General features: G+C 50.7%; 1 protein-coding gene and 1 long non-coding RNA gene across 2 annotated transcripts; one reads left to right on the top strand and one right to left on the bottom strand.

Moving 5' to 3' along the window:
* Positions 1–1,210: 1,210 nt before the first annotated feature.
* Positions 1,211–11,282, bottom strand: LOC307025567 (TBC1 domain family member 12-like). Its single transcript, XM_079660299.1, has 14 exons — positions 11,123–11,282; positions 10,529–10,908; positions 10,072–10,168; positions 9,812–9,954; positions 7,941–8,023; positions 7,597–7,714; positions 7,319–7,425; positions 7,171–7,221; positions 7,032–7,096; positions 6,628–6,699; positions 5,386–5,514; positions 2,423–2,532; positions 1,805–1,962; positions 1,211–1,658 (listed from the first exon to the last, which is right to left on the bottom strand). Exons 2-14 carry the CDS (start codon positions 10,882–10,884, stop codon positions 1,537–1,539), a joined length of 1,611 nt encoding a protein of 536 aa, XP_079516425.1. The 5' UTR covers positions 10,885–10,908; positions 11,123–11,282; the 3' UTR covers positions 1,211–1,536.
* Positions 11,122–14,122, top strand: LOC307025568. The gene is made up of 2 exons (XR_013804199.1): positions 11,122–11,261; positions 12,866–14,122. It is a non-coding gene; the product is annotated as an uncharacterized lncRNA (long non-coding RNA).
* Positions 14,123–14,306: the final 184 nt, after the last annotated feature.

Below are 14,306 nucleotides of genomic sequence, written 5' to 3' on the forward strand. Positions count from 1 at the left end.
GAGTCACAGGATACAGAGCCCTTTAACACTAAATTCAGTATTTTCATAATGACATTAGTTCAAGGGGGGAAAAGGAGGAGGAGAACAACAACAACAACAACAACAACAACAACAACAACAACAACAACAACAACAACACAGAGATAAACACAAAGAAAGAAAATAATGACAATGGAATAGAAAGAAAAAAAGGATGAATCAACTGCTCACCGCTCAATCCAACCTTATTCTTTATCAAGTGGATCTTGTAAGGAGTCATAGAAGTCCAGAAAGGGTTTCCATGTTCTAATAAAGCTGTTAGAGGAGCCCCTGAGTAAGAACTTCTCTCTAGCTGTAAGAAGTACAAAACATCTTTGACCCACTGAGAGAAGGATGGAGGGGAATGTTGCTTCCATTTTAGAAGAATCAGACGTCTCGCAAGAACTGTAGAAAAGGCTCTAAGTACCTGGGCAGTGTTTGGTAGGGATGCACAGGTCACCTTTGGTGCCAAACCAAAAAGGGCGCAGACCGGGTCAGGCTCAACACAAGTTTTAAACATTTCACTAAAAGATTTAAAAATACATCTCCAGAAAGTAAAGAGGCTGGGACCAGTGAGGCCAGGTGCTAACCAGTGAGCCCAGGTGCTAACCAGTGAGCCCAGGTGCTAACCACTGAGCCCAGGTGCTAACCAGTGAGCCCAGGTGCTAACCACTGAGCCCAGGTGCTAACCACTGAGCCCGGGTGCTAACCAGTGAGCCCGGGTGCTAACCACTGAGCCCGGGTGCTAACCACTGAGCCCGGGTGCTAACCACTGAGCCCGGGTGCTAACCAGTGAGCCCGGGTGCTAACCACTGAGCCCGGGTGCTAACCAGTGAGCCCGGGTGCTAACCAGTGAGCCCGGGTGCTAACCACTGAGCCCGGGTGCTAACCAGTGAGCCCAGGTGCTAACCAGTGAGCCCAGGTGCTAACCACTGAGCCCAGGTGCTAACCAGTGAGCCCAGGTGCTAACCACTGAGCCCGGGTGCTAACCACTGAGCCCGGGTGCTAACCAGTGAGCCCGGGTGCTAACCACTGAGCCCGGGTGCTAACCACTGAGCCCGGGTGCTAACCACTGAGCCCGGTTGCTAACCAGTGAGCCCGGGTGCTAACCACTGAGCCCGGGTGCTAACCAGTGAGCCCGGGTGCTAACCACTGAGCCCGGGTGCTAACCACTGAGCCCGGGTGCTAACCACTGAGCCCGGGTGCTAACCAGTGAGCCCGGGTGCTAACCAGTGAGCCCAGGTGCTAACCACTGAGCCCGGGTGCTAACCAGTGAGCCCAGGTGCTAACCACTGAGCCCGGGTGCTAACCAGTGAGCCCGGGTGCTAACCAGTGAGCCCAGGTGCTAACCAGTGAGCCCAGGTGCTAACCACTGAGCCCGGGTGCTAACCAGCGAGGCCGGGTGCTAACCAGCGAGCCCAGGTGCTAACCAGCGAGGCCAGGTGCTAACCAGCGAGCCCAGGTGCTAACCAGCGAGCCCAGGTGCTAACCGTTATTAAATAAAGAGGAGTGCAAAGATCAGCTCTGCTCCAGAACCTGGGTCCACTTCCTGTTCCCACTCAGAGGGGGCGTGGCTGCAATGCAGGAGAACAGCCTATCAGAGAGCAGCTCCTCCTCAGGGAGGCGGGACAGGAACTGAGCTGCAGGACGACAGGAAACAGGTTCAAAACATCATCTGTGATGTCACTGAGCTGTGGTGGCAGCTGATTGGCTGCTGTGTGTGTGATGTCACTCAGATGAGCTGTGGTTGCAGCTGATTGGCTGCTGTGTGTGTGATGTCACTCACCAATGCTAACGAGCTCCAGCTCCAGCAGGACGTTCTGATGCAGACTCAGGATCCCGAGCGCTGTCCGGAACAGGAAGTCCTCTCCGTCCCTCAGGTAGACGTCCCACACTCTGCAGGACACCTCCAGGGGGAGGGGCTTCAGGTACAGGGACAGGATCCTGGGGCGGGGGGGGACAGGTGGGAGACAAGTGAGGGATAGAGAGACAGGTGTGAGACAGGTGAGAGACAAGTGAGGGATAGAGAGACAGGTGAGAGACAGGTGAGAGACAAGTGAGGGATAGAGAGACAGGTGAGAGACAGATGAGACACAGGTGAGAGACAGGTGAGAGACAAGTGAGGGATAGAGAGACAAGTGAGAGACAGGTGAGAGACAGAGAGACAGGTGAGAGACAGGTGAGAGATAGGTGGCAGACAGGTGAGAGACAGAGAGACAGGTGAGAGACAGGTGGCAGATAGGTGAGAGACAGAGAGACAGGTGAGAGACAGAGAGACAGCTGAGCTTCCTGTGGGGATCTCTGTGTATTTACACTGACTTCAGGAATCTGAATCAGATAGGCTAACAGTTTCCCTCCGCTTACAGTCATTGTGCTAAGCTAGGCTAACGGGTCGGAGACTCACCAGTCCAGCAGGTAGAGGTCGGGGGTCACACCTGCTGACTGGAAGTGGAGAAACAGACGGGGAAGGAACTCCTGGAGAATCACCTGGAAGGCTCCGAAATACCTGAGCATCTGCAGAGAGGGGTACACCTGTCATCTAGAGGTACACCTGTCCTATAGGGGTACACCTGTTATCTAGAGGTACACCTGTCCTATAGGGGTACACCTGTCATCTAGAGGTACACCTGTCCTATAGGGGTACACCTGTCATCTAGAGGTACACCTGTCCTATAGGGGTACACCTGTCATCTAGAGGTACACCTGTCCTATAGGGGTACACCTGTCATCTAGAGGTACACCTGTCCTATAGGGGTACACCTGTCCTATAGGGGTACACCTGTCATATAGGGGTACACCTGTCATCTAGAGGTACACCTGTCCTATAGGGGTACACCTGTCATCTAGAGGTACACCTGTCCTATAGGGGTACACCTGTCCTATAGGGGTACACCTGTCATATAGAGGTACACCTGTCATATAGGGGTACACCTGTCATCTAGAGGTACACCTGTCATATAGGAGTACACCTGTCATATAGGGGTACACCTGTCCTCTAGAGGTACACCTGTCATATAGGGGTACACCTGTCATATAGGAGTACACCTGTCATATAGGGGTACACCTGTCATCTAGAGGTACACCTGTCATATAGGAGTACACCTGTCATATAGGGGTACACCTGTCATCTAGAGGTACACCTGTCATATAGGAGTACACCTGTCATATAGGAGTACACCTGTCATATAGGGGTACACCTGTCATATAGGGGTACACCTGTCATATAGGGGTACACCTGTCATATAGGAGTACACCTGTCATATAGGGGTACACCTGTCATCTAGAGGTACACCTGTCATATAGGAGTACACCTGTCATATAGGAGTACACCTGTCATATAGGAGTACACCTGTCATATAGGGGTACACCTGTCATATAGGAGTACACCTGTCATATAGGGGTACACCTGTCATATAGGAGTACACCTGTCATATAGGGGTACACCTGTCATATAGGAGTACACCTGTCATATAGGAGTACACCTGTCATATAGGGGTACACCTGTCATATAGGAGTACACCTGTCATATAGGGGTACACCTGTCATATAGGGGTACACCTGTCATCTAGAGGTCCTATCTGGGCGACTGTGGCTGTGAGGGAGTGTGGTCGTCTTTCAACCAGAAGGTTGTGGGTTCGATCCCAGCCCATGCAGTCAACATGTCGATGTATCCTTGGGCAAGATACTTAACCCTGAGTTGCTCCCGATGGCATGGCCAACGGTGTGTGAATGTGTCTGAATGTTAGGTCCTCGAGTAAGGTACACTGCTCTGTATGAATGGGTGTGAATGGGTGAATGACATGTAGTTTGTAAAGCGCTTTGAGGGGTCTTAAAGACTGGATAAAGCGCTATATAAGTACAGTCCATTCCATTTACACCTGTCATATAGGGGTACACCTGTCATCTAGAGGTACACCTGTCCTATAGGGGTACACCTGTCATATAGGGGTACACCTGTCATATAGAGGTACACCTGTCATATAGAGGTACACCTGTCATATAGAGGTACACCTGTCATATAGGAGTACACCTGTCATATAGGAGTACACCTGTCCTATAGAGGTACACCTGTCATATAGGAGTACACCTGTCATATAGAGGTACACCTGTCATATAGAGGTACACCTGTCATATAGGAGTACACCTGTCCTATAGAGGTACACCTGTCATATAGGGGTACACCTGTCATATAGAGGTACACCTGTCATATAGGAGTACACCTGTCCTATAGAGGTACACCTGTCATATAGGAGTACACCTGTCATATAGAGGTACACCTGTCATATAGAGGTACACCTGTCATATAGAGGTACACCTGTCATATAGGAGTACACCTGTCCTATAGAGGTACACCTGTCATATAGGGGTACACCTGTCATATAGAGGTACACCTGTCATATAGAGGTACACCTGTCATATAGAGGTACACCTGTCATATAGGAGTACACCTGTCCTATAGAGGTACACCTGTCATATAGGAGTACACCTGTCATATAGAGGTACACCTGTCATATAGAGGTACACCTGTCATATAGGAGTACACCTGTCATATAGAGGTACACCTGTCATATAGAGGTACACCTGTCATATAGGAGTACACCTGTCCTATAGAGGTACACCTGTCATATAGGAGTACACCTGTCCTATAGAGGTACACCTGTCATATAGAGGTACACCTGTCATATAGGAGTACACCTGTCCTATAGAGGTACACCTGTCATATAGAGGTACACCTGTCATATAGAGGTACACCTGTCATATAGAGGTACACCTGTCATATAGGAGTACACCTGTCATATAGAGGTACACCTGTCATATAGGGGTACACCTGTCATATAGAGGTACACCTGTCATATAGGGGTACACCTGTCATATAGGAGTACACCTGTCCTATAGAGGTACACCTGTCATATAGGGGTACACCTGTCATATAGAGGTACACCTGTCATATAGGGGTACACCTGTCATATAGGAGTACACCTGTCATATAGGGGTACACCTGTCATATAGGAGTACACCTGTCATATAGGGGTACACCTGTCATATAGGAGTACACCTGTCATATAGGGGTACACCTGTCATATAGAGGTACACCTGTCATATAGGGGTACACCTGTCATATAGAGGTACACCTGTCATATAGGGGTACACCTGTCATATAGGAGTACACCTGTCCTATAGAGGTACACCTGTCATATAGGGGTACACCTGTCATCTAGAGGTACACCTGTCATATAGGAGTACACCTGTCATATAGAGGTACACCTGTCATATAGGAGTACACCTGTCATATAGAGGTACACCTGTCATATAGGAGTACACCTGTCCTCTAGAGGTACAGCATATATTATATATACAGTATAGTACCGTGGGGTGGTCCCCCCGGCTGAAGGCCCGTCTGCAGGGTCTGTTGCTCAGGTTGGACAGACTGATGAACACCTGGAGCTCCTCCATGTTCAGCAGCAGCACGGCAGCCATGGAGGCACTGCCCTGTACCTGGGGGGAGGGGGAGGGGCTTAGTATCACCTGGAGGGAGGGGGAGAGGCTTAGTATCACCTGGGGGGAGGGGGAGAGGCTTAGTATCACCTGGGGGAAGGGGCTTAGTATCACCTGGAGGGAGGGGGAGAGGCTTAGTATCACCTGGGGGGAGGGGGAGAGGCTTAGTATCACCTGGAGGGAAGGGGAGAGGCTTAGTATCACCTGGGGGGAGGGGGAGAGGCTTAGTATCACCTGGGGGGAGGGGCTTAGTATCACCTGGAGGGAAGGGGAGAGGCTTAGTATCACCTGGGGGGAGGGGCTTAGTATCACCTGGAGGGAGGGGAGAGGCTTAGTATCACCTGGAGGGAGGGGAGAGGCTTAGCATCACCTGGGGGGAGGGGCTTAGTATGACCTGGAGGGAGGGGGAGAGGCTTAGTATCAGCTGGGGGGAGGGGCTTAGTATCACCTGGAGGGAAGGGGAGAGGCTTAGTATCACCTGGAGGGAAGGGGAGAGGCTTAGTATCACCTGGGGAGAGGGGCTTAGTATCACCTGGAGGGATGGGAGAGGCTTAGTATCACCTGGGGGGAGGGGTTTAGTATCACCTGGAGGGAGGGGGAGAGGCTTAGTATCACCTGGAGGGAGGAGAGAGGCTTAGTATCACCTGGGGGGAGGGGCTTAGTATCACCTGGAGGGAGGGGGAGAGGCTTAGTATCACCTGGGGGGAGGGGCTTAGTATCACCTGGAGGGAAGGGGAGAGGCTTAGTATCACCTGGGGTGAGGGGCTTAGTATCACCTGGAGGGAGGGGGAGAGGCTTAGTATAACCTGGGGGGGGCTTAGTATCACCTGGGGGGAGGGGCTTAGTATCACCTGGGGGGAGGGGGAGAGGCTTAGTATCACCTGGAGGGAGAGGGAGATGCTTAGTATCACCTGGGGGGGGGGGGGCTTAGTATCACCTGGGGGGAGGGGGAGAGGCTTAGTATCACCTGGGGGGAGGGGCTTAGTATCACCTGGAGGGAGGGGGTTAATAACACCTGGAGGGGGTTAATATCCCCTGGAGGGAGGGGCTTAATATACCCCGGAGGGAGGGGCTTAATATCACCTGACTACAGGTAACACTCAGGTGACTCACGTATCCAACATCAGGTCTGTAACAGGTGTACGCTCCCAGAATGCTTTGCAGCGCCTCGTGGTAAGGTCCTCCCTACAAAATAAGAGCATGGTGTCACTTCCTGTGTGAGAGTGTGTGTGTGTGTGTGTGTGTGTGTGTGTGTGTGTGTGTGTATGTGTGTGCGTGTGCGTGTGCGTGCGTGTGCGTGCGTGCGTGTGCGTGTGTGTGTGTGTGTGTGTGTGCGTGTGTGTGTGTGTCTGTGCGTGTGCGCGTGTGTGTGTGTGTGTGTGTGTGTGCGTGCGTGCGTGTGTGCGTGCGTGCGTGCGTGCGTGCGTGCGTGCGTGCGTGCGTGTGTGTGTGTGTGTGTGTGTGCGTGTGTGTGTGTGTGTGTGTGTGTGTGTGTGTGTGTGTGTGTGTGTGTGTACCTTCTGGAAGAGGCACAGTGAGGGCAGGGTGGAGCTCACGTCTCGATCCATGACGTTCTGAGCCTCTGCAGACCAGGTGAGCTTCAGGTGAGTCACACACTCAGATATTAAATATTATTATGATTTATTGAATATTTACCGTCAGAGAGGCTCCGCCCCCTCGCTCTGCTGACGAAGATCTCGTACAGATCTGAGGAGGAACAGACCATCTCTCAGTAACACGGGGGGGGGGGGGTGCTAATAGCACCTGCTGTGGCCCTGGAGGTCCGAGGCTGTGTGCAGAGTACCTGGTGTGATGCTGAGCTCGTTCCCGATGGCCCGGCTCCAGACGCGGCCCCTGACGCTGGGAGGCAGCCCCCCCCACCACAGGTCCAGGGTGCGCCCGCTGGACCTCCTCACACCCAGCGGAGAGAGAGTTAACATGTTTCATAAAGATACCGCATTGACCCGAGGAGACGACACTCTCAAGGCTCATTCTGGAAAATACCTTTTTGACCGAATGTTGTTTTTATAAAGAAAATAATTGTATTAGAAGAGAATGATTCCAGGTGTTTCTGATTCTTACTCCGTGTCCCAGCGGGGCAGGATGCGCTGGTTCCAGATCAGTGTGTTGCTGCAGACCTGCTCCTCCTGTCTCACCCTCTGCTCCTGCTGCTGTCTGTCCCGCTGCGCCTCCTTCAGCTCTGAGGGACAGACAGACACCATCAGGGGGTGTGTGTGTGTGTGTGTGTGTGTGTGTGTGTGTGTGTGTGTGTGTGTGTGTGTGTGTGTGTGTGTGTGTGTGTGTGTGTGTGTGTGTGTGTGTGTGTGTGTGTGTGTGTGTGTGTGTGTGTGTGTGTGAGGGAGAGAGGGACAGACAGGTGTCTCTGTTAACCCCACCCGGGGGAGGTGCAGCTCAGTGAAACAAACCTCTCCTCCTGGCTGCTAACACCATCAGCTCGTACTGCTCTCTGTGACGCTGCGTCTCCTCAGAGGACTTAGAGGGGAGGTTCCTGCAGAGAGACAGAGAGACAGAGACATTAAGGAGGGACAGACAGGTACAGAGACATTAAGGAGAGAAAGACAGGTACAGACAGAGACATTAAGGAGAGACAGACAGGTACAGAGACATTAAGGAGGGACAGACAGGTACAGAGACATTAAGGAGAGACAGGTAGAGGGACAGAGACATTAAGGAGAGACAAGTAGAGGGACAGAGACATTAAGGAGGGACAGACAGGTACAGAGACATTAAGGAGAGAAAAACAGGTACAGACAGAGACATTAAGGAGAGACAGGTGGAGGGACAGAGACATTAAGGAGGGACAGACAGGTACAGAGACATTAAGGAGAGACAGGTAGAGGGACAGAGACATTAAGGAGAGACAAGTAGAGGGACAGAGACATTAAGGAGGGACAGACAGGTACAGAGAGAGACATTAAGGAGAGACAGGTAGAGGGACAGAGACATTAAGGAGAGACAGACAGGTACAGAGACATTAAGGAGAGACAGACAGGTACAGAGAGAGACAGAGACATTAAGGAGAGACAGACAGGTACAGACAGAGACATTAAGGAGAGACAGGTAGAGGGACAGAGACATTAAGGAGGGACAGACAGGTACAGAGAGAGACAGAGACATTAAGGAGAGACAGACAGGTACAGACAGAGACATTAAGGAGAGACAGACAGGTACAGAGAGAGACAGAGACATTAAGGAGAGACAGACAGGTACAGAGAGAGACAGAGACATTAAGGAGAGACAGACAGGTACAGAGAGAGACAGAGACATTAAGGAGAGACAGGTACAGAGACATTAAGGAGAGACAGACAGGTACAGAGAGAGACAGAGACATTAAGGAGAGACAGACAGGTACAGAGAGAGACAGACACATTAAGGAGGGACAGACAGGTAGAGAGAGACAGAGACATTAAGGAGAGACAGACAGGTACAGACAGAGACATTAAGGAGAGACAGGTACAGAGACATTAAGGAGAGACAGAGACATTAAGGAGGGACAGACAGGTACAGAGAGAGACAGAAACATTAAGGAGAGACAGACAGGTACAGAGAGAGACAGAGACATTAAGGAGAGACAGACAGGTACAGAGAGAGACAGAGACACTAAGGAGAGACAGGTAGAGGGACAGAGACATTAAGGAGAGACAGACAGGTACAGAGAGAGACAGAGACATTAAGGAGGGACAGACAGGTACAGAGAGAGACAGGGACATTAAGGAGAGACAGACAGTTACAGAGAGAGACAGGGACATTAAGGAGGGACAGACAGGTACAGAGAGAGACAGAGACATTAAGGAGAGACAGACAGGTACAGAGAGAGACAGGGACATTAAGGAGGGACAGACAGGTACAGAGAGAGACAGAGACATTAAGGAGAGACAGGTAGAGGGACAGAGACATTAAGGAGGGATAGACAGGTACAGAGAGAGACAGAGACATTAAGGAGAGACAGGTAGAGGGACAGAGACATTAAGGAGGGACAGACAGGTACAGAGAGAGACAGAGACATTAAGGAGAGACAGGTAGAGAGACAGAGACATTAAGGAGGGACAGACAGGTACAGAGAGAGACAGAGACATTAAGGAGAGACAGGTAGAGAGACAGAGACATTAAGGAGGGACAGACAGGTACAGAGAGAGACAGAGACATTAAGGAGAGACAGGTAGAGGGACAGAGACATTAAGGAGAGACAGACAGGTACAGAGAGAGACAGAGACATTAAGGAGAGATAGACAGGAAGTGGACAGACAGGAAGTGGACAGACAGGAAGTGGACGTACGGAGGTCTGTCCTCCAGGATCAAGGCCGTCGTGGATATCGTCCTTCTGCTCTGATGCCCCGATGCATTGTGGGTAGGGCTCTGATGCCCTGATGCATTGTGGGAAGGAGAGCAGCGAGTCGCCACCTGCCGAGCCTCGAACTCCTGCAGCATCACATGATCAGTCGCCACGGCAACAAGAGGACGAACAGGAATGAGAGAACACTTAGAGTCAGGTGGAGATCCTTTCAAAAATAAAAGCATCTCCTGATTGGTCGGTACCTGCTGGATGAGTCTGGGCTGCTTGGAGGGGCTCAGTCTGGAGACCCTACCAAAGAGCTGCCATCCAGAGACACTCTGAGAGAGGGAGGGCTGCTTCCTACACACACACACACACACACACACACACACACACACACACACACACACACACACACACACACACACACACACACACACACACACACACACACACACACACACACACACACACACACACACACACACACACATCAAATGTTCTTCTCAGACTTAAGGATTTAAAACACTTGAAAGGGTACAACTTAGTTAAAAGTTACATTTCATTAGGATTACACTGTATTAAGCTCCAATACCATAACCCCCCCCCCCCTCTCTCACCTGTAGAGACCCCCCCTCTCTCACCTGTAGGGACCCCCCTCTCACCTGTAGAGACCCCACCCCCTCCCACCTGTAGACCCCTCTCCCCCCCCCCTCTCACCTGGAGAAGATGAGGGCGATGTCCGGCCTCCTGGACTGCAGCTGATCATCTGGAGAGCTTTGTCTCCTGCTGTCAAACGTGTTCCTGCACCCCGGGGTGGGGGAGGCATCTTCATTATCATCATCATCATCATCATCATCATCATCATCATCATCATCATCAGAGCTGGGGGGGGGCGCCTCGACCTCTGACCTGCAGGAAGCTGAGTGACACCTTCTCTCCTCATCTCTCCGTCTAAGCCCCGCCCCCTGTTCTCCTGGCTCCGCCCCCTGCTCTCCTGGCTCCGTCCCCTGCTCTCCTGGCTCCGCCTCCTCACTGTTTGTCATCACCGCCGTAGCGTCATCGATCCGCTCCATTTCTAACACACTTCCTGTCTGTATCTACAAAATAAAAGCATTGCCAGTGTAAGTAATTTAAAGATCAATATGAAACTGATCAGAAACAGACACAGGTCATCAGGGACTAGTTTGATATGTATTTTTTATTAAAATGTTGAAAGATGGTTCTTCTGGTTTCCTGTATTGATTCATGACGTTTTATTTTGAAGGTAAGCTCTTCTGTTTCCGATGTTTATTATTATTTATCGGTGAGTACCTCTCCCTCCGGTTCTCCCAGGTCCTCTCGGATCAGCGGGGCGTCGCGGAGCCTCTCATGCCGGGATCGGAGCCCTCAGGCCGGGGAGCGACGCTGAGCGAGGCCCGCGGGCCGGATCTCCTTCATCCTCAGAGGACAGGTGAGACAGCCATCTTCAGGTGACGTCATGACGCAGGGGCACATCGGCCTGACGTTACAGGGATTAGGATCGAGTGTAGAATGGGATGTCTGGGTAGAGACAGCGCCGTATAGATAGATAGTGCTCTGGATAGAGACACAGCTGACTGTATTTGTCTCTTGTTATTCATTTGATGTAATGTTGAACACTTATATGTTTGTGAGGATGTAGAATAAATAAGATGTTCCTATTAGGGCTGTACCCGAATATTCGTTCGTTGGAGTACTATTCGGTTTTCAATTTCGTTATTCGGATATGCGTTTTGTTTGTTTTTTTCCCAATTTTTTTTCAAATTGAAATCTCCAATATCAATCAATCAATCAATCAATCAATTTTTATTTATATATCCCAATATCACAAATGTTACATTTGTCTCAGTGGACTTCACAGTTTGCACAGAATATCAGTATGACAACACGACACCCTCTGTCCTTAAACCCTCACATCGTACAAGGAAAAACTTCCGGAGAAAACCCAAGGTTTAAAAGCGGAACATGGGAGAAACCTCTGGGAGAGCAACAGAGGAGGGATCCCTCTCCCAGGACGGACAGACGTTCAATAGATGCCGTGTGTGAATTATCAACGTAAGAGCTTGTGCCTCTTCGGGGGGTGCTAACACGTAACCATAAACGTTATTGTTTACTTTCTCCGTCTTTATATGTAGATATTACTTTTCTCCGTTAATCTCCGTCACGTTGTTTCCATAGCAACATCAACTTCCTGTCAAAAGCGGCTAACTGTCCTTCAAAATAAAAGCATGTCCATAAATAGGAAGCCAAGCCAAATTACACTTAAGACATATACAACTGCAACGAAAGTAACAAACACAATGCGATATCCTTTTCAATTTCAAAGAACACAAATTGGGTTACATTAACAAATAACTATAAAACAACAATACTGTAGAATCAAAAAATGAATGCTGTGAATAAACCGAAATACACGTGTTGAAGCGATTCTCCCCCCCCCCCCCCAGTGGCGAAGTCACGCCCATCTACTTTCCTTATTTCGGAAAAATTATGTATTGAAGTCAATGGAGAGAGAAAACGTGTCTTTCGATCCCGTTTGAATTGTGCCACGACTTACACATATGATGTTTGTCAATCTTAAAAAATAATTTCCATGTCAAAAAAGTCACAGTTTGTCGTAAATCTGTTGAAATATGAGACGATGAAAAATACGCAACTAGAAAGACTACAGATCCCAGAGTCGCGTAAGTGATGTCATAACTGATGTCACAATTGTTTTCCTCCACTGAATATAAGAGATAGTATTAGCTTTGTTCGTTTTTCTTGCATCCAAGAGAGAAGCTTAGGATAAATGAGACCAATGGAATCTCTCGCATAAGGTTCAAATGGGTACTTGTGGTGACCACCTATTTATACACTGGGTTCATAATTCATCCATGGAACTACAGTTGGGGGTATTGTTCCCACACGGACATGTTATGTGTTTTACTATATATGTTGTGTGCTCTCTCTTCACTCTCTTCTTCCCGGACTGCAACCGGATAACATGACCTTGGTTACTCTCTAATAAAGTACCCTTTTGCACCTTCCTTGCAGCGCCTCTGACTCCCTATCTCTCGGCACTACACTGGTGACCCTGACAAAGTCTCGAGAAGTTTCCGGGACGGACCCGAACACGGCAAAAAGAACGCAAGTTTTTTTCTCTAAATGCCGGGGATCTTTTGGAATCGCCCGTGGCTGCCACCGGCACGCGGACTGAGGCTCGGTGCGCGCCCCGCAGAAGAGCTGGGGACGTCGCTCGCCATTCCCGCATCGGCCTTCCATCCAACAGGGGGACAATGCACGACCTGCTGGTTCGACCAGCAACCCGATTGCTACCTCGTGGGCTTGTTTCTTCGGGGCGTGCGGCTGCACGTCCCGGCTGCGCTAGCTGATGACGACTAGCGGCTAACCACGTGGGGCTAACGACGGCTAGCAGCTACCCATGGCTGCCAGCTAGCGGCTAACGGCTAGCTGTTAACGGCTGTCGACATATTTCTTTTAACATCTGACTGTTAAAAATGTTTTCCGGTGCCGGAGAGGAGGTTCAACCAGCCGGTTGACGTCGTGTGGACACTCTCACCTTTTTCACCACCTCGACGGCGGTTCCACACGCCACTCACGTTTTCATCGGCGCCTGGGTGGCGCACTCCTGGACTGCGTCTCGCCTCGACAGTTCTGGACGTCGCACATGCTCCATCGGCCCATGGGTGGCGCTCCGGGACCCTGTCTGGCCTCTCATCTGTCCACGGCTCCTGCCTCACGGGGATACCTCGACGCCTGCCGAGGACTTCGTGCCCTCCGCCGCTGTGCGTCTGCCTGCGGCCGGGTTGCGCTCATTCCTCCCGGGGTGACTGCTCCTTCCTCCCTGGGATACCGCTCCATCCTTCCGGGGACTTCATTCGCCACGACACCTACTGTGGCCCGCTTACGACGGTCCGTTCCGGCCCGCCCCCGGTGGGGGTGCCCTCGTTAGGGCCCCTGCCCTCTCCTGCGGCCCCCTTTCGTCGGCCCGTTCCATGGCCCGGCCATCACCTGCGACCACACCCTCCTCGGCCACTGTGGTGTTTTCTCCCGGACGCGGGGATTTTTTGCCATGTTTGAATTCTGGGGGGGCTTGTGTGGTGACCACCTATTTATACACTGGGTTCATAATTCATCCATGGAACTACAGTTGGGGGTATTGTTCCCACACGGACATGTTATGTGTTTTACTTTGTTGTGTGCCCTCCTCTCTTTTCTCTCTTCTTCCCGGACTGCAACCGGATAACATGACCTCAGTTTCTCTCTAATAAAGTACCCTTTTGCACCTTCCTTGCAGCGCCTCTGACTCCCTATCTCTCGGCGCTACATACTTTAATTAAAATTATGCGGTAATGTTACAAGCAGAATATTGTTCAGGGAGAAAACAGCTGTGTTCTCGGGCAACTAAACACGCCTTTTCTCCTCATATTCTCTTTCATGACTTTTCATTTATTGCATTTTATCGGCTTTAATT

Source organism: Notothenia rossii, assembly GCF_949606895.1.
Source record: "Notothenia rossii genome assembly, chromosome: 11".
Classification (NCBI taxonomy): Eukaryota; Metazoa; Chordata; class Actinopteri; order Perciformes; family Nototheniidae; genus Notothenia; species Notothenia rossii.

Bases quoted from the DNA above. Each gene is read 5' to 3' on its own strand.
- LOC307025567 (XM_079660299.1), bottom strand. From the start codon at position 10,884: ATGGAGCGGATCGATGACGCTACGGCGGTGATGACAAACAGTGAGGAG. The intron at 5,515-6,627 runs GTGAGTCACCTG...CCCTCCCCCCAG, and splicing joins ACAGACCTGATGTTGGATAC to GTACAGGGCAGTGCCTCCAT. The intron at 2,533-5,385 runs GTACTATACTGT...CCCTCTCTGCAG, and splicing joins GCCGGGGGGACCACCCCACG to ATGCTCAGGTATTTCGGAGC.